This window comes from Erpetoichthys calabaricus, chromosome 1 (genome assembly GCF_900747795.2).
Source record: "Erpetoichthys calabaricus chromosome 1, fErpCal1.3, whole genome shotgun sequence".
NCBI lineage: Eukaryota > Metazoa > Chordata > Cladistia > Polypteriformes > Polypteridae > Erpetoichthys > Erpetoichthys calabaricus.
In genome coordinates, this window is record NC_041394.2 from 103,344,487 (window position 1) to 103,365,352 (window position 20,866).

General features: G+C 39.9%; 1 protein-coding gene and 1 long non-coding RNA gene across 2 annotated transcripts in view; one reads left to right on the forward strand and one right to left on the reverse strand.

The window, feature by feature from the left end:
- LOC114654146 (aldo-keto reductase family 1 member D1-like) overlaps positions 1–13,552 on the reverse strand; it is a 71,031-nt gene extending 57,479 nt beyond the window's left edge. The window contains exon 1 of the mRNA XM_028804562.2: positions 13,388–13,552. Coding sequence (XP_028660395.1) covers positions 13,388–13,480 — 93 coding nt within the window. The 5' untranslated portion in view covers positions 13,481–13,552. The remainder of the gene's footprint in view (positions 1–13,387) is intronic.
- LOC114654157 (uncharacterized) lies at positions 1,158–3,554 on the forward strand. Its single transcript, XR_003716662.2, has 3 exons — positions 1,158–1,509; positions 1,601–1,662; positions 3,457–3,554. It is a non-coding gene; the product is annotated as an uncharacterized LOC114654157 (long non-coding RNA).
- Positions 13,553–20,866: the final 7,314 nt, after the last annotated feature.

Here is a 20,866-nt window from a genome sequence, read left to right on the forward strand (position 1 = left end):
TTTCACTGAGCTGAGCCATCATAAGGTTAAGAACGGTGTCTGTTTCATCTTACCCCAAGTTCCCCTAAATGACGAGTTTAGAGATAAAGCACCCGAGCAGCTACAATTTTTTTTCAATTTTATTTACTTGTCGTAATCACTTGAAACAACGACGTAATAGATAAAAAACACTGTAAAAACATAAAAACAGAATAAACACGCTGACCTATACATGATTATAAGTTATAATGGTTTAATTTAATAATTTACACCTAGAATTAGCGCGGGGCCTATGAAAGTGCGGGGCCCACTGCGGCCGCATAGGTTGCAGTGGCCTAAGACCGGCCCTGAGGTCATCCATTTTAGGTATACCTTATCTATCGCATTGCTACGTGGAACCAAAGCTTATCACAGAACACACAAGTCCAATTTATTTAGCATGCAGATAATGTGCGCGGTGACGCAGTGAGTCGTGTCGCGAGAAGGGTATTGCTGCAGACCAGAGACATTATGGGCAGATCTGAAGGCGGGATAACTATGAATCAAATTCGACTACAGCAAATCATATTGTGCTAATTCAGAACTTCGACGAATGAGATTATTGTTACTCTATGACAATCAAAAACTCACCTGTCCAATTATCAACGTTTAAAGTTGTCTATCAAGTGTAACTTTAACCAAACGTTTCACAGTTCGTAATCTATACCTCTTTGAGGTTCCGCCTTATAGATTTTCCTCTTAAATAACCTGCCGTTGTACCAAGCGACGAAACTCCATTAAATGAAAGGAGACAAAAAAGAAGCTGCAGCAGTGAAACTCCATTAGACAAACGAAGAACAAGCAACGAAACTAATTGCTCGTATTTTTGACAATGTAAGTGTGCTTCGAAATGAAAACGTTTGAAATTTGCACAGTTTTTTTCGTATTTTTAGTAACCTTGTTTTGCATGGTTATGTTTGTACTGTGAACCTTTACGTTTCTATGAATAATCATTTTTGCTGTAGTAACTGATTTATATTCAGTGCTTGAAGTGGACCGGCACTCAGGGGTACCAGCAACTCTTCAAATTCCACAAGGCAAGTTTCACGAGAACTCCTTGACTGTGCATGGAAAACGAAAAAAAACATCTAGGAAACGCCTGATCAGTTATTCTGTCATGAAGCAGGCTAATGATAAAGTTCAGATTGACTACAGTGGTGCATGATATTACCTTTTTTCTTTTCAGTTTAGTTCCTTATGTTGGAGTAATGTGTCTAAATTGTAATACCAAATAATCTGTGATGTTTTTGTTCCGTCAATTTTAATTGAATTTCATGGTAGTTTTGTGCAGATGATGCCTGCCATTTCTAAATAGTTAAAGACTTTCCTGCAATGGGCAGTGCGCCACTTAATTGTATGTGACTCAGACTGACAGTTGCGATGTTCAAAGAGCCTTTTCAATTTAATTACAACTGACATTTATATCTTTTTCCTTTCAGCCAGCTTGCTACAAGAATATCTTCTGGAAATTGGATGTTGATGAAAAATCAGGTAAATTGCAAACAACCATTTCTTAAACTTGTAATTCACTTGTGTTTGACTTTCACGTGTGTCTTTTTTATTCTTTCCTTTCTTTTCCTAGAACATCCCTGCTGGTTCAGTAGACTGTGGAATAGACATGTTGATGGTATTTGAATATTAACTGTAAGCTTTTTATGTAATTTTACATTTGTGTTTAGATTGTGTAGGATTTCAGTACTTTTTCTCTTATTCTCTATCAGTATGCTGTTTATCTGACCATGGAGGAACCCTTTGATTTTACTGTCAGTCTTTTAATGATGCTGATAATATATAGATTTTTTTCTTCATGTGTGGCATACATTTAATTGTGGCATTTATTTAACGTGCCCTCCACTATAAATGACACCCATTATAAAAATGTTAATTTTAGAAATATTTATTTCTTAATGAGGGCTTTGTTTTTCTTTGAATGAAATTGTTTCAATTAAAAGTCAGATATTTCTAATTTTTTCCGTGCAAGATGACATTTCTTCAGCAGATTTTTTTTCTAACCCTTCTTACTAATTTACACAAAGGGGTGCCAATAATAGTGGAGAGCACTGAATTTATCCTTTTTATCTTAGGATGATGGGCGGCATGGTGGCGCATTGGGTAGCGCTGCTGCCTCACATTTGGGAGACCTGCGGACCTGGGTTCACTTCCCGGGCCCTCCCTGCGTGGAGTTTGCATGTCCTCCCCGTGTCTGCGTGGGTTTCCTCCGGGCGCTCCGGTTTCCTCCCATAGTCCAAAGACATGCAGTTTAGGTGGATTGGTGATTCTAAATTGGCTCTGGTGTGTGCTTGGTGTGTGGGTGTGTTTGTGTGTGTCCTGCAGTGGGTTGGCACCCTGCCCGGGATTGGTTCCTGCCCTGTGTTGGCTGGGATTGGCTCCAGCAGACCCCCGTAACCCTGTGTTTGGATTCAGCGGGTTGGAAAATGGATGGATGGATGGATCTTAGGATGACATGCCTGTGACTTGTACAGGGTGGCCCACGAAAAAGTAGCCCGCCTTCCTGCCAGAGTGGCGCGCCGAGTGAATCCTTCCCCGTAGCACCTTGTCAACCCAACCCTTCCACCGAGTTTATTGGGGGACGCCGCGTTGGCAGCTTGCGTCACACTTCCCCGCCCCCGGGTCCTGTTAGTCTGGGGAAACGGCGACAAAGGAGGCATCATATTGCCGGGTTGAAGGAACAGTAGAGGTGCAAACGTGAGTACGAGCGGAGCGACATGTATCCCATTCCACAAAGAATCGCAATAGTGGAGGCGTACGTTCTCACGGGTTCCATTAAGGAAACGCGGGACATTTTTGCTGCAAAGTTTCCTGCCGCTGGTGTCCCAGCAAAGCGCGCAATACAGAAGTTCTTTCTTTCTTTACGGAAGGCCGCCAGTAATACTATACTAACGTGGGCTACTTTTTCGTGGGCCACCCTGTATATTACTTTAGGTAGTGTTCAGATTGGTGTATTCATAATACTCTGAAATAATTGATGCATTCTAAAAAAACTATTGAGATAACCATGAACGAGAGTTTTTGTAATGAACCACAGAGTAATTTTAACAGTGTCCACTTTTATGAGAAAACAGGAATGTTCAGACCAAAACCAGATAGCTTGCACAACACAAACACTACATAAGACAATTTGATGTATTTATTTGTGTGTGTCCACCGTGTAGGACAGCAGGCTGGCTGTGTGGCTGCAGAAGGGCAGTTGACTCCAGAACAAGGGGTTCGAGTTTTTGTGGCTGCAGAGATCAGCAGGGCCTCAAGGAGGACTCAACATGAAAAACTGTTGGGAGTTCTTCATAAAGGGCCATTGAGCAGATGATCACTTGCTGGTAACTTAGTTCAGATAACAAGTAAAACTTTGTTATTGTAATCTGTAGCAAAGAGCTATGATGACTTTATAGCACCAAACTCTTTGATTTGCGTGTCCAACAGGCTGTTGTATCTGAAAAGGTGTCATCCAAATGGTTTAAAAATGATGAAGATCCTAAAGGTCACCGGGTAATGACCTCTATACAATAGAAGATGAGGAGCTGACAACTACCTGATGAAGTGCTGTCAAGAGCTGTAGGCACTTTTGAAAAGATCAACAGAGTTCACATCATTCTGGATGTGCTGATGCCAGAGGCTCATTTGGCTTCAGTGAATCTCTGATGAATACTGAAAGTGTCTCTGTGAGTAAGAAGCAGAAGGCCTGCTCATTGATGGCCCAGCAGACAGTGAGTGGTACGTCATGTGGAGATGGGGAGCAGACGGTCCTTTCTTTTTATTTTCAGCACCATTATTCTGTTAATCAGAATACCATTTTACTTGTAGTGAATTTAGACAAGAATATAAACTAAATACATATAAATGTAAATATACAGTATGTTTAAAGTGAAATTTAAAATATGCATTAATACACTTTTTTAGCATTGGTAAAAGTAAATCTTTTTTTTTTTTTGAAGTGAGTGAAGAGTTTGACAACCTTCTGCTTCAGCTGTTGCAGTACAAGGACAGACAGCATCACGGAGGCGTTTCAGCTTGGGATTCCATCTCAACGCCTCCTCTAATAAACATGTCACTTGCTTTATTTGTTTTTGGCCTTTTTTATTTCTGAGTGTTAAACTGACTGTGCATAATAGAGTTGTGTATATTTGATTTAACTATTGATGTAAATAATAAAGGACTTTGTTATTTAAGTTCTGTATATTTGTATAAATTGTCTGTGTATCTGTTTTAGCCAATTCATGCCATCTGCATTTTTTTTCTTGAATTTCCATAACTGTGTTGTACAGTTTTATTACTTTTTTAAATATTACAAGCAAACATGTCTATCCCCATTAAATATTTATATATACAGTAGACCCCCACAAAGTCACGGTTCAGAGTTCGCAGCCTCAGTCATTCACGGATTTTTCCTTAGAACCTAACTAATAATTGTTAGCGGAAACCACAAATATCCTCCGCAATTTTTATGGCTTTTTTGGTGGCAATAGTGTACTGTAGAGAGAACAGGAAGCAGCTGTAGAGAAAACCAACTTGGGATGGTGAAAGTAGCCAATAGAATTTGAAACTGCAACTCCCAGCAGTCCCTGAAGTGGCTTTGATTGGTCTTCTGCTGAGGGTGTTGGGGCTGTTGAGGTCAAAGGATTTCAGCGCAACTTTTAAAAAGGGGGCTGGTGACCAAAAGCAACAACAAAAAAAAAATTTTGTAATTTGTGTTTCAAGTTACTGTCTGTCTGCCTTCTGTTGGGTTACCTGTACTTATTCATTTTGTCCTGGATTGTCTGCCTGTGTACACGAGGATTGTAAGTGGATTCATGGCCATCCTGCAAAGAAAGGAGCGCTCCTGAACCCGTCCACCCGTCTTCACCATTCAGGAACTACCAGTACGACTATCTGTACATTCCCATTCAACGTGCGAATCTTTGGACTATCTATTTTCATCATTACATTTCATCCGTTGCCGTTTTTCATGAACTTTTTCATGATTTACTGTGTGTGTTTTGTTTGTGCTTTGTTGTATTTGATGTGTAATCGCCGTAAGGGGAACAGGGTTGGTGCTCATGTAACCTGTATGTGTGTGTGTGTGCTAGACCATCAATTATGTTGTCTGTTAGGCTTTTTTTCCTCTGAACTCACTGTCGTAATCTTCTTTATTTATTTATCTGGTTTGTACAATGCTATATACTGTATACCTTGCCGTTCTTTCTTATATTATGTAAGTGCCTTGAGCATGGGAAAGGCACTATGTAAATAAAATGTATTATTATTATTTTATCATTGTTTTCTTATTTCATTTGTTTTCATTACATTCTTTATTTGCTGTTTGATTACCGGTTTCCTTTGTTTTTGTCTCTTGTTTGTTTGTGCGCGCGTTGGGTCAAGGCCGGAATCTCCACCATGAAAATAAATAAATCACCGTCTTCTTGATTGCCGCTTCTCGCGCTACGCTTACTTAAAAGCCTGAACGTACCTGTCCTTTTTGACTGATTGCTTTCTTTCTCTCTCCTCCCCCAGACATTCTCCTATGATGTTTGTCTATTGTTTAATCGTTAACTAACTGCATGCTGGGCACCTTTTACTTCTGAAAGTGACATGTTTCTTTGAAGTGTTTGAATAAAGTTCAGGGGCCTCATGTATAACGCTGTGCGTAGAACTCACACTATAACATGGCGTAAGCACAAAAGCGGGAATGTGCGTACGCACAGAAAAATCCAGATGCAGGAATCTGTACGTACGCAAAATTTCACGTTCTTCCACTACATAAATCCCAATCAGCGTGAAAAGTAACGCACGTGCACGCGCCTTCTGTCCCACCCCAACTCCTCCCAGAATTACGCCTCTTTGAATATGCAAATCAATATAAATAGCCTTCTGAGAAAAGACAATGGGAAAAGCACAGGGGAAAATATAAGAATTTCAGCGAATACCAAGTGGAGGCAAAGGAAAAACGTACTATTTGTTGGTTTAAACAGTGGTATAATCGAGTGACAGAGTGTCGGAGAAACTCGAAAGATCAAGTTCACAAAGTCGCACAGTGCCCGAAATAAAAAAGAAATCACATATCAAAGTCACCGTGAAAAGGCGACTCGTAACCCACCGTCTGAGTGTCATATGAAAGCTTATTAGGGTACAGACAAAAAAAATTGGCACACAGTGGGAAAAAAGCACGAAATGTCAACTTTAATCTCAAAATTTCCACTTTACTCACGTAGTTTATTTTGTCATTAAAGTAGAACATCATAAACTTCATCTTAAAATCGTTTATTTTACTAGTTTCTCAAGTAGCACGTTAAATGCTTTGTTCTGTATTTGATCTTCTATGTGCTCTATGTGTGTGAATCACTACGTGCTTCCGTTCTTTCTCTTTCTCCGACAGGACACAGAATCCATTACATTCGTGATATTACAGCTCTCTGAATAATTAAAATACTGAGATGTATACGTGATATCATTTTCATGATGATAGCAATGAAAGCATGTTATTAAACATGGGAACACGGTGGTGCGACCTTCGATGAAATAATTTATTACAGAAGTACTGTCTCTTTCAAATGTACTTTTCTTTCTCCAAATACCCAATTGCCACACAATCAGCTGTGTAATAGACGTTAAGCCATCTGAAAGCTTAGAATGTCGATTCTTCAAAACTTTTAAGGAACATTGAAATATCTTCGTAGTACATGTCTAATTATGCTATTCGTCTATCCTTCCAGTGTCGCGTCAGCACCAGCAATAATACAGCGCAAGGCAGGAGCTATCCGTGAACCAGCTATCCGTGAACCAGCTATACGCTGCGGCACCGTGTCCTCACATGTTTAATTATTAACAATGCAGATTATTTAAATGAAGTTAAAGTTTTATCTGTATACTATAAGCAACATATTTTGCTGCATTTCATCTTAAAAATGATATTGTCATCATACGCGCTTTATAAAGTAGCGCAGGTTGTGCAATATTATAACTATAGTGTAAGTTTACAGTGAGGTCATTGTACTTATAAGTACAAACAGTTCTACAAGGAGCACTTGATGGACTGATTGAGTGCGTTTATAGTTCTTGGGATGAAACTGTTTCTGAAACGCGAGGTCCGTACAGGAAAGGCTTTGACGCTTTTTGCTGTGGTTGAGGTAGTGTGTACTTGAAACTGTATACCGATAATTCTCTTTCCGATCAGCTGCTGCTGTGATTCACACTCAGATACAGTGATATAAATACTTCGAGTGGTGCAGTGAGAGTAATATGGAAAAAGATGATCTGCAGTGGCAACCCTTAACGGGAGCAGCTGAAAGAAGAAGAAGATGCAGTGAGAGTAACAACGCTAAAGCAGTTATGGTATTTGGAATACTATGGCTATTCCCTGGCCCATTATATTGCTGCAGGTTAATTACAATCAGATGCATTACACTAATAAACAATATGCAGTTAGTTTCAGTGTATTTATAAAGCCGCGTCAGGAATGTGGAGCTAAGAAAGAAAGGGTGACCACACAGGAACAGTAGCACTGCTTTGACGCTGGGTGCCGCCAGTCTGCAAAACCGAGCGGAGAAATTGCGTACGCCAGGGTATGAGTTACCGTGGAAATGTGCATGGCTTTACGCCAAGTTTAGGTTTTATACATCGCGATTTGAGCGTGGAAACGTTCGTACGCAACATTTCTGTGCGTACGCACCGTTTATACATGAGGCCCCAGGTCTCTACAATCTCTTGTGTTTATGTGCAATTCTGTGACCCAAGCTGCACTAAGACTAGCCTGCAAGCTTCGGCGCTTACCTCTGTCTGCTTGCGTGCAGCCAGTTTAAGCGCAGTTGGCTCAATGATTTACATCCATGGCGTCAGTTGCACTTTGTACATATTGTTCCAGTAGTTTTTAAAATAGTTTTTTTACAGTTCATTAGCAGTGTATAAAATGATCAGTGCTGCAGTAATTGTGATGCTCTTTGCATGAAAAAAAAGTGTTCTGTTAAAATTTTACTTTTTCTTTGTTAATTGTGACGTTTTTTTGTGCAGCAAAAAAGTATTTTGCGTCCAGGGATGCCTTAACCCCAAGTATCTGACAGTTTAACAGTTAAAGCCTGAAGATGCTGCCGAAACACCCTGCACCGTCTAAGGCTTCTGGTAATGAAAACGCGCTTGCATGAATTAGTATACTGTATATAGCAGTAACCTCAGTATTTTACATTCTAGTACTGTGGGAGACATAGCAGTACAGTATACAGGTTTACCTTTACACTCTTTATTTTGAGGTAATGTATTAAGCGGAGTTTGAAATTAAATTAAAGTGTTTTGGGGGCATATAGGGTTTAAACTATGTAAATAGGCATTTTTTTAACCACATCCAAAATTTGCGGTTTTTCACAATTCGCGGGTGCTCTAGGAACGTAACCCCCACGAATTTTGGGGGTGTACTGTAATATATAGAAGCGGGCGTGCTTCAGTAAATTCCCAATCAGTCTGTTTGGTAGAATGCACAAAGAAGATTAATTTTTCTTTCAGTTCAACTGACCCATCATTATTGTTAATTGTAAATATTTCTTGAAATGGTTGTACAGTTTTTATACTGAATAATTATTAATAAAATTTTGTTTTTGGTAGTGACAATACTGAATGTTTTAATTTGTGCTAGCCCAATCAGCTCGTGTATTAACACAACTAGAACTGATAGATTTGAGCAGAGCCTTCACTTGTATCAACACCGTCTACAAATGGCACTTTGCTAGACTCGCCGGTAATCCCACAGTTTGGAAACTGAGCATCCTGATCGAGGATTTGCTGTTCACTTACAAACATAGTCTACAACAATAAGGGTCTTACTTATATTTACTTAGGAGTCACATTTTCAATTAAACTTGCATTGTCTTAAACTGAAAATGCAGCTTTCTAAGTTGTTGACATTAAGTGTGTCTGTGTATATGCTCAACATAAAGTAAAGGAACACTTTGAAAACACATGAGATCTCAATGGGGAAAAAATCCTGCTGGATATCTGGACTGATATGGTGATGTGTTTGGAACGAAAGGATGGAAATGAAAATGATCAACCTACAGAGAGAGGGCTGAATTCAAAGACACCCCGAAAATCAAAGAGAAAAAAATGATGTAACAGGCATCAGGCTAGTCAATTTTGCCAAAATTTAATTGCAGCAACTCCAAATCGTACTCAGTAGTTTATATGGCCCCCACGTGCTTGTATGCATGCCTGACAATGTCTGGGCATGCTTCTAATGAGACGACGGATGGTGTCCTGGGGGATCTCCTCTCAGATCTGGACCAGAGCATCACTGAGCTCCTGGACAGTCTGAGGTGCAACCTGGTGGCGTCAGATGGACTGAAACATAATGTCCCACCCAGAGATGTTCTATTGGATTGAGTTCAGGTGAGTGAGCATGGGAGCCAGTCAATGGTATCAGTTTCTTTATCCTCTCGCCACATGAGGCCGGGCATTGTCATGCACCAGGAGGAACCAGCATAGGGTCTGACAATGGGTCCAAGAATTTCATCCCAATATCTAATGGCAGTCAAGGTGCCATTGTCTACTCTGTAGAGGTCTGTGCGTCCCTCCATAGATATGCCTCCCCAGACCATCACTGACCCACCACCAAACCAGTCATGCTGAACGATGTTACAGGCAACATAACGTTCTCCAGACCTTTTCACGTCTGTCACATGTGCCCAGGGTGAACCTGCTCTCATCTGTGAAAAGCACAGGGCGCCAGTGGTGGACCTGCCAACTCTGGTACTCTATGGCAAATGCCAATCGAGCTCCACAGTGCCCACTAGAGGATATTGGGCCCTCAGGCCACCCTCATGAAGTCTGTTTCTGATTGTTTGCTCAGAGACATTCACACCAGTGGCCTGCCTGCTGGGGCAGATACCGGAGGGTCCTGCTGATGGGTTAAGGACCTTCTACGAGGGGCCCTGTCCAGCTCTCCTAGAGTAACTGCCTGTCTGTCTCCTGGAATCTCCTCCATGCCCTTGAGACTGTTCTGGGAGATACAGCAAACCTTCTGGTAATGGCACGTGGTATTGATGTGCCATTCTGGAGAAGTTGGGCTACCTGTGCCAGCTCTGTAGGGTCCAGGTATGGCCTCATGCTACCAGTAGTGACACTGACCTTAGCCAAATGCAAAACGAGTGACAAAACAGATGAGGAGGGAAAAATGTCAGTGGTCCCCCCTCCACCTGTTAAACCATTCATTCCTGTTTTGCGAGTCTTCACATTGTTGGCCCTCTAGTGCACCAAAGCAGCTGAAACTGATGAACAAGTCCCTCTGCTACTTAACTGACCAGATCAATAGCCTAGAAGTTTCATTGACTTGATACTGTACTCTCATTCAAAAGGGTTCCTTTAATTTTTTGAGCAGTATTATATATATATATATATATATATATATATATATACATATACATATACATATACATATACAGGTATATCCTATAGAAAACTACATTGATGTAAACCAGTTTTTCAGTATAAACCTATGACAAACAAGAAAAAAAAAAAAAAAGCCTTACCAGAAATATCATTACCAAAATAAATTCCCAGGTGTTCAGATTGAATGATTTCATGGTTAAGATTAGACAGACTCAGTGTAGTGTGTGCTAAATGACCAGTAAAGTGGAGTCGTTTACAGCTGTACAGGTTGTTATGTCAGGGCCATACTGGAGTATACAGACTCTGTATGCTATTAATATGCTGTTTGCTTGGATAGTTATATAGGATGATGCCCAGCTGAAATATCTGCCATCTCTATGTTGTTACCAGTCGTGATGCTGAAGCACATCAGTGCCCGCTGTACAGATGGACTCCTGGCCTCCTCCTCCAGTCTCAGAGACCCTAAAGACAGACTGATGTGTTTAGCAGACCACTAGGACCTGATGGAGTCAAATGGAGGCTAAATGAGATATGAACAAACATCAAGTTTTAATCACTAAATGTAACTTTTGCATAAGTAATTTGTATAATTATAAACATATATTTGATGGTCTTAAAGAGGTATTTAAAATCCCAAAAGTAATAAAGATCCAATTAAGTCAAATAATTGAATACCCTGATTAACAGGTGCACAGTCACAAAAACTGTAAAATTATTACTCTTTTTAAGGCATAATATTTGCTCTTCACAGATCGTTTAACATAGTAAACTTCATTATAAAAATAATAATAATTGAAATGTGACTATTAGCACTATGATAACTGTGTTTCTTACATTTAACATTGATAACATGTAGAGACAGCCAATGGATTCTTTAAAGTCACAATTGTATTGCCAGCTTCCTTAACGTTGTCTGCTCCCTGATACCTGAACGTGACAGTGTCAAGTATGTGATTTGTAATATTCTGTAATCATAATACAGCTAAAAAAAAATAAACTTGAATACGAGATCCACAGGCAAGAAACTCAGTAGAGATGCTGGTATGTTGAGAATAGACATGGAGAATATCTGACACACATTAGCAAACAAAGAACAGAGGCTGATCTGCTGGCAGAAGGGGCTATAATGGAATATTAGAAATAAATAAATAAATGTTGATAAATAGTAATGCAAGTAATCAAACATGTTTTATTGTTGTGTATTACAGAAGTAAAGATTTAATTCTGACAGTTTATTCAACGTTTAAAATTGTAATACGTTTATAGCCCGTCTTTAAGGTGACTTGTTAAGTATAGGCGACTATTTCATTTGGACATTCGAGTAAATAACAACAGTCAAACATTTGTTTTAATCTGACTGACTCAATCAAGTAGAACCCACACTTAAGTCTACGTCAGTCCATTAAAATTTGTATTGTTATGGTCATTTAAATTTTCTTCAGACGTTGTTCAGTAACGATAAATATCTCATATCCAAACTTTTATTATCATTACTTTTTCAGAACCGCTAATCATAAATGACGGTGGTAAAAATACACTGCAGTCTTAATAATGCACTCGACAGAGTGCTATAGTGTAAGATATTGGCACTAGTAGACTATCGTCGCAGATGTATTTTACGAATATACACTCCGTCTCTTATAGTCACTTTATCTTGACCATCCACCTTTAGAAATTACTCCCACCTTTCTTTTTACGTATCCATAAAGGCAATTGGCTAAAGTGGAACATGAATGACAAATACCACCGATTGGCAATTTGTTAAATAAAAAGGTGCTTGACCGCGATGTTTAAATTTGCGATTGGCTGATCTTGCCTGACGTACGCAAATTTAATATTTGATTGGCTGAAGTCGAAAATGATATCCACGCCCATTTTATTCCGGTCTTCGGCAATATCTACATGCGTGCAGCTGGCTCGCAAATCCAGCACTCTCGGTTTAAAGTACGTGGCTGCTCGAGGCTTGCGCGTTTTTTTAACCGTTTAATTCCAGAGTCCGCTGGGAATAAATGTAGAGAGTGTAAGATTAAGGAAATGTGGGTACATATGTGTGAACGTGTTAAAAGCCTGGCATCAGCGTTTTGGACGGACTGAAGACGCGACAAACCAGCTTTACTTATTAAGCAGGTAAAGATGGATTTGCAATAATCCAGACGTGATTAGATGAAATCATGGTTAAACATTTCCCTTTCAGCCCTGGCAACAACAGATCTCCACTTGGATACGTTTCTTAAATGAAAATAACGACTGAGGGCGCAATGACAGAGTGAGTTGTGTCGCTGGCAAATCCAGCACTCGGTTTAAAGACCCTGGCTGCTCAATGGGTTCGCTTTCAACTCAGGCTTATTTAATTACACCGAATGGACACAATGTAAGCGTGTGTGTTACCGTGTGTATGTTTTTCAAATAATTAGATCATTCTGAAAGGACACGCTTAAATCGACTGTGTAAGATATTGTGCTATTGACTGAGGTGTCTGCTGCCTTACGTCCAATGCTGTCGCGCTAAACTCCAAGCCGCCGGAACTCTGAGGTGGATCTATAGGGCTGCATAAAGTTATCGATACGTAACGACTGCGCAGTTAAACCCCAGATGTGGATAATATCGAAATCAACAGAGAAAGGAACACGAATCTGGGTCCTTGAAGCAGCGCTAATCTTGGCTATCCAACATTTTGAACACCAGAATGCGGGTGGAATGGGCATGTACAAAAGGAAACCGCATGAGCCGAGGAACCGCACGTTACACCCAGCAAAGCCTCATGCGGGGCTGATGTTGGAGCCTCCTGTACTTAAGGAGAAAACACAAGTTAATGTAACCCCACATTCTTATTAACTAAGCTTACCGTGCGCTAATGCATTCGGATCCAGTCACTGAGATAAAAGGAGCGAAGCGCGTTATCGCGTTTCACTTAAAATGTCGACTAAGCCTAAAACTACCCAACACAGTTTAGACCCTTCATCTCTTTCTGACAACTAAAGAAAAAACCTGAGCGATCGGCGCTGACCTTTTTGGGATCCGCATATGTGCCCAGACCAATAAGCGGCATACGTCTGCCATCACTCAGTTGGATGCAGTGGCTGTTAGCTGTCATGGCCATGATGCTTTCTTCTTAGTTAGAAGTACTAACTAGACGATCTCCAGATGCTTTAAGGACTGGGTGGATCGTTAGCATATTACAAAACGAACCCCTTGATTTGCTGTCAAAACGCGGCATACTCGGGAAACTCCGCCTTACTAGAATTCGAGGGATGTACATTAATGTTTAACTCGGTGCTTTCTTGAAAAGGAGGCTGCCATAGTGGTTCTTTAAAGCGATGCCATAGGGGAACAATTTTTTGTTCCCTAAAGAACCTTCCACATGAAAGTTACAGACTTTATTTTTTTAGATTTGTAACAGGGTCCGTGACAATCTGTGAATAGATGATAAGAAATTCGTGAAATACATATGGGTTACCGATTTTAAAAGGAATGTGCTGCAATCAACAACACGGGTTTAGTCCGTGTTTTCTTGACATGATGTAGCCTGCTAAGTTGGCCAAAAGGCTTCTGTTAGGAATCCTTTCAAAAGTGAAAAGCACCGTTTTGTTTTGAAGAGAAGTCTTCCCAGAATTAAAACAGTTCTTTGTCAGGCAAAGGTTTTATGGGAACCACGAACCCAGTAAAATGCCCTTACAGAAGCAATATTTTTCAAAGTGTAATTCTGCCCTAAAATTTGATTCTCCCTTTTTTGACACTTCCTCACTTCATTTCCCGTTCATCTTGGGGAATTCTCTAGTACAGGACTTAGAAGTGGTAAATTGTGTGCCACTCTCGATCAGGGGCTACAAGGTTTATGTTCAAATTAACTTTCTAATCAGCGATCAAATCCTGCATTTCAGCTGTCTCTTATATTAAATCCTAGCTATGCTACCTGTGAAACAAGAAAAACCAGCCATACGAACAACACAAAACTGGTGCAAGGAAAGTGTAGAGGAACTGCAGGAATGCTTCTCCAGTACAAATTGGGATGTGCTGACATCCTCACAGTCACTGAATGAGGCCACCTATACTGTCAGCGAATATATTCAATTCTGTGAGTCCATGATCATTAACAAAAAATCTGTCAAGTTGTACCCAAACAGTAAGCCATGGATCACTAAAGAGGTTAAAGCATTACTATTGAAAAAGCAACATGCACATCAAGAAAACAAGTTAGAAGATAAGCGAATTTTACAGCAAAGAATTAACAGGTTAATTAAACAAAATAAACAGATGTATGGGGAAAAAATCAAGAGGTGGTTCAATGATAACAATCCAAAGCAGGTCTGGAAGGGACTAAAAACAATTACAGGACTGGGCCCTAAAATGAATGTGGATTTTCCAGCTGACAAAGACCACAAGCTTTTAGCTGATGAACTAAAGAACTTTTATGCCAGATTTGAAACAAGTGATTTCAGCACCCAAAATACAGAAATAAAGGAGACGCTTTATAAAAACACCAGGTATTCTGCTGTGATTGGGTTCAGTTTAACTGAAGTGGAGAAAGGCTTGCGGAAGGCCAAAACAAACAGTGCAGTGGGACCAGACGGCATATCAGGTCGGCTCTTAAAGTCTTGCTCTAAGCAGATCTCCCCCGTTTTTCATTTGCTTTTTAACTGGTCTCTGACCTGTGGTATTGTACCAGATCTGTGGAAACAATCAATCATTACCCCTGTATCTAAGGTTTCTAGGCCAAGCTGTTTAAATGATTACAGACCAGTGGCACTTACATCTATTCCAATGAAATGCTTTGAACACTTGGTGAAAAGCATTTTAATGACAGAGACAAAGTCTTTTCAAGACAACAATCAATTTGCTTATTGTGCAAACAGAAGTGTGGAAGATGCTCTGCTTGTCATCTTACATCAAATCTACACCTTTCTTGATCAGCCTGGTTCATATGTCAGAGCACTATTTTTGGATTTTTCTTCAGCTTTCAATACTATACAGCCTCATATACTGATTGGGAAATTAAACAGTATGAATGTAAACCCATTTATTACACTATGGATTCAGAACTTTCTTTTAAATCATTCACAGACAGTTGAAGTTCAGGACACTTTTTCAAAAGCTCTTCATTCAAACACAGAAAGTCCGCAGGGGTGTGTCTTATCACCATTACTGTTTACTCTGTACACAAGTGACCTGAGACAGAATAATGACCACTGCTCCATTATCAAGTATGCGGGTGACACCATGATCATAGGACGCATATCTGGGGAGGATGAAAGCCACTATCTAAATCAAGTGGACTGTATGGTAAACTGGTGCAATAAAAACTCTCTCACTCTGAATGTAAAAAAGACCAAAGAAATGATATTTGATTTTAAGAGACAGAAATCTGTATGTTCACCTATTGTAGTTCTGGGAGAGGAGGTAGAAATAGTGAATGAATATAAATACTTAGGAATTTACCTAGATAACAATCTTAACTGGAATACAAATACAAAAAAAATATTTTCTAAATGCAACCAGCGCTTATTTCTCCTCCATAAACTCAAAACTATTTAAAGTAGACAAGGACCTCATGTTGTCCTTCTATCGTAGTATGATCCAGTCTATGATCACTTTCAGTTTCATTGCCTGGTTTAATAGTCTGACAAACCAAAACTCAAAAAAGCTCCAGCAGATTATACGAAGTATGCAGCTAAAGTTATTGGGGCTGATGTAGATGATTTGACTAGTGTGTGTCAGAGGGCAATGCTAAAGAAACTGGAAATCATCTCAACTGATGACAGACATCCATTACATGTAGAACTAAACTTCAGTAAATCAGGAAGGATAGTTGCTTTGAAAACCCACACAAATCGCTCCAGAAACTCCATTCTTCCTAGTGTCATACGACTTTTCAATAAGAAATATCGGAGATAATGTTTAAGGTTTTGATATATATCCTGTTACATATTTATACCAAAAAAAAAAAGGTTTTATCTAACTGCCTTACCTTAACCTTTCTTATTTCTATTTGTCTGTTTTACTTCATTCTGTCTGTTACCTGTTATTAGATGCAACTGAGAAGGCAAATTTCATGTTTTCCTGTGTAAACATGACTAAATAAAGAAACCTAACCTAACCTAAGACAGACTCAAATTTAAGTACTCAGTGTAGACCTTGTGGTAACATTTGCAGTGCACCATACAATATATATGCAATTTGGAATAGTATTTATAAAGGAAGTATTAATATTTGTGATGTGGCATCGCTTGGAATGACAAGTGCGATGCATGTCTCTGTTATACGCCATTTGGTATGGGATTTGTAAAAGCAGTGTTAATGTTTCTGATGCACCATCTACTGACTATGAACTAGCCACAAGTATTGAACACTCACCAATACTGGACACAAACTGTCCATCAAGCCATCATCTAAATTTGCTTTATCCAATACTAACCTGTCAGATGTCATCCAGATTTTCTAGTGAAGATTTTGGCTCTTATTTGGAAATATTGTGATGCAGTGGTTAACACTGCTGTCTCCGGCTGTGTGGAGTTTTCTGGAATTTCTCTTTTGCCTTCCACATTACAAAGATGAGCACATTTGGTTACCTGAAAATTGCAGGATATAGTATGGGCGAGTCATTATTGTTATGGACTGGTGTGCCCTTTGCATGCACTCCATGTTTAGATGATCATTTTTGGTTCCTCGCAACTTGGTTTAGATAATGAATGAACTTACATAGCATTGTGTTAGCAGTTGCCTGATGTTGAGCACATATATGGAAGTGACAGTGAAGGAGCTGCTCCTCCTCAACATTTTAGTCTACTTTACACCTGTGTCTTCTTGTTTGTAATTTTCATTGTTTGGGTTCAATTAAGGCAGTAAATGCACTAAAAGCTCCAAAAAATATTTTTTGGTTTAAGTTTATCTGCTTATCTGTATACAAGTAAATAAATGCACAGTGTTTTTGCTTGCAAAGTAAAAAGAGCCATTTCGTATAAGGAATAGGTATGAAATGGTTAATCAAACAATTGTACCAATCTAACAAAAATGAAAACAGATTAAAGTAGCAAAAAAGCAAAACTTGCAGAACAAATAAGAATATTTCACAATATATTTCCTAAACTAACCATTTTGCAACTGCATCAAAGTGTTAAAATGAAGGCCACTGTTCCTGAATAACCACAACATTTGCCCAGTTCTGAGTATTTTCTGTGGATTCAAATATTGGTGAAGGTTGTGCAAATTAGAAACTGTACCTTTGCCCAGTTTTAAGAGTGACTGTGTATGTTTGTATGCCCAGTGTCGGCCTGATGTCTGATCCAACATTGGCTTCTGTGGCTGGTTAGGCACCAGTACACCCTACAGCGGTTAAAAATAAATGGATGGATAGATCAAAAATCTCCACTTGTATACCTACATCATTATTACATACATTAAATCAAAAAGCCATTAAGTCGTCAGTTTTGTGGTGTGAGGCTATCTTGACAAACCTGAGCACAAGGCAGCAACAACCCCCGTACAGCATGCGAGTCTGTCGCCGGCAGGCAAGGAGTGTAGGTGTGGCGACTGGCCGATCACCTCAGGCGACTCGTTAGTCATGGCGGGATTTTCATGTAACATGTTTAACATTATGATAAAACAAAAAAAATGGTAGGTGTGAACCTAAAGAATTAGACGCATTCTATGTCTTATTTATTTACAACTTTCGAAAATGATGAGAAATAATTTAATTTTTAAAGGTTCGAATTTGACATAACAGAGTTCGCCGCAGTTCGACACACTGCAAGCGTCCGAGCATCAAAACGGCGCGTGCGCATTTCGAATCCACATCCCAGTCCCGGTATATTGGCATTCATCTTCTTGATATCATCCCGAATCTGTAAAATTAATATGAAGCAATTCCTCACACGGGTGCGGCCGAGTACCCATGAATAACAGCTGCATGCTGACTTCAAATTCTTTATAGCCCACGACGTCTGCCAATTGATAGCACACATTGGCCAGCGTGTAAAGATACTTTCGATTGGTCGATCACTGATGAATGTGTCTGTCAGAAAATTGCAGAAACACCCTTTTCAAAAATTACACATTTGAGGCGTGACATTTCGGAAAACACGTAGAAACTGCTTTTTTCACATTTCTATAAAAAGAATCAGATTTATGTCACGAATGAAAATTACAGCAAAATTAGACGGCAATATGTTTGATAATAATACTGCATACCTCGGTATTTAATCCATCAATATGCAAAGTGGCAGAGAAGAATGGATAGGATATGTACGAGGGAAGTGTGACAGTGGTGAGGTCTGCGGTAGGAGTGACGGATGCATTCAAGGTGTAGGTGGGATTACATCAGTGATCGGCTCTGAGCCCTTTCTTATTTGCAATGGTGATGGACAGGTTGACAGACGAGATTAGACAGGACTCCCCGTGGACTATGATGTTTGCTGTTGACATTATGATCTGTAGCGATAGTAGGGAGCAGGTTGAGGAGACCCTGGAGAGGTGGGGATATGCTCTAGAGAGGAGAGGGATGAAGGTCAGCAGGAACAAGACAGAATACATGTGTGTAAATAAGAGGGAGGTCAGTGGAATGGTGAGGATGCAGAGAGTAGAGTTGGCGAAGGTGGATGAGTTTAAATACTTGGGATCAACAGTACAGAGTAATGGGGATTGTGGAAGAGAGAGTGCAGGCAGGGTGGAATGGGTGGAGAAGAGTGTCAGGAGTGATTTGTGACAGACGGGTACCAGCAAGAGTGAAAGGGAAGGTCTACAGAACGGTAGTGAGACCAGCTATGTTACATGGGTTGGAGATGGTGGCACTGACCAGAAAGCAGGAGACAGAGCTGGAGGTAGCAGAGTTAAAGATGCTAAGATTTGCACTGGGTGTGACGAGGATGGATAGGATTAGAAATGAGGACATTAGAGGGTCAGCTCAAGTTGGACAGTTGGGAGACAAAGTCAGAGAGGCGAGATTGTGCAGAGGAAAGATGCTGTGTATATTGGGAGAAGGATGCTAAGGATAGAGCTTCCAGGGAAGAGGAAAAGATGAAGGCCTAAGAGAAGGTTTATGGATGTGGTGAGAGAAGACATGCAGGTGATGGGGGTAACAGAACAAGATGCAGAGGACAGAAAGATATGAAAAAAGATGATCCGCTGTGGCAACACCTAACGGGAGCAGCCTAATGATGAAGAAGAAGAAGAAGATGTTCGCACTGCGCCTTTTAGTGGACGGAGTAAGAAACAACCAAAGGAGTTCAGACAAATGTGCAGAACGAGTTTCAGATTAAACATTTCCATAATGTTTATTTGCCTTTAATTGTTGTAAAGCTAATCTTCTTTTATTGTTTATATATATATATATATATATATATATATATATATATATATATATATATATATATATATATATATATATATATATATATATATATATATTACAAATGTACGATATGTATTTATTTATTTGGTCCGTCGGAGGGAAAGCACTGCATCGCGATGTCTATAATAATACGTAGTATATGTGAATTATACATAATAAGGCAAAATCTCGGGCTATGTGTGTGTTGGGGTTGGGTGGGGATGCGGGGGTCAACAGGCGGCAAAAATGCACTTTACCACAGGTGGCATTATTTCATCCGCCGGTCCTGAACGGAGGACTCGCACGCTCATGCACACACACACACACACACACACACACACACACACTAACCCATTGACAATGGAGCAAATTAGGGTAACCGATCTAAGCAGCCCATTTTGTTGGGTATGTTAGAAGAAATTTTGAGCACTTAGAGGAAGGCACAGCCATACAATTGTGCCCTTCTGACCAACCTTTGTGACGAGATACTGAGATCAGTGCTCTCTGTGTTAAACAAACTCACTGAAACGTTATCCACCAGCAGTGAACATTGAGATGTTACTTTAACCCGATAGTAAACCGAAACGTGTCCTGCTTTGAAGCTCAAGGGAGTCCCGGTAATCAGTAAAGAATTGCACACGTCAGCTAGCTAAGCAAACATTCGTTTTTATTGCACCGTTCACACCAAACTCTTTATGGTTCTGTCAATGAATAAAATGATTTCCCAAAGTACAACACGTTGAAGCAAATTCATAAGAATTTTCAAAGCATCCGCAAATGCAATTGAGCTGCAGGTTATCTAGACTGGTTCACCATTACGAATTCTTAGTTCACTGGACTCTCCTCACAGTACACGAAATCAGACTTATAATAAAATGGGTTCAAACGCGGCACTTTACAAACAGGTCAGATGAATTATATACAGTTTAATTTACATGCACCATATTACGTATACCTTAGCTATCGCAGTTTTACGCAGAACCAAAACTTGTCACAGGACACACAACTCCAGTTTACTATTTGCGCGGTGACGCAGTGAGTCTTGTCGCTGCAGGTTTAAAGTCCGTGGCTGCTCGATGCGTGCACGTTCTTATTTGATTAATTTAAATGGACACTCCGTAAGCGAGTGTGTTACAGTGTGTATGTTTGTAAGGATATTTGATC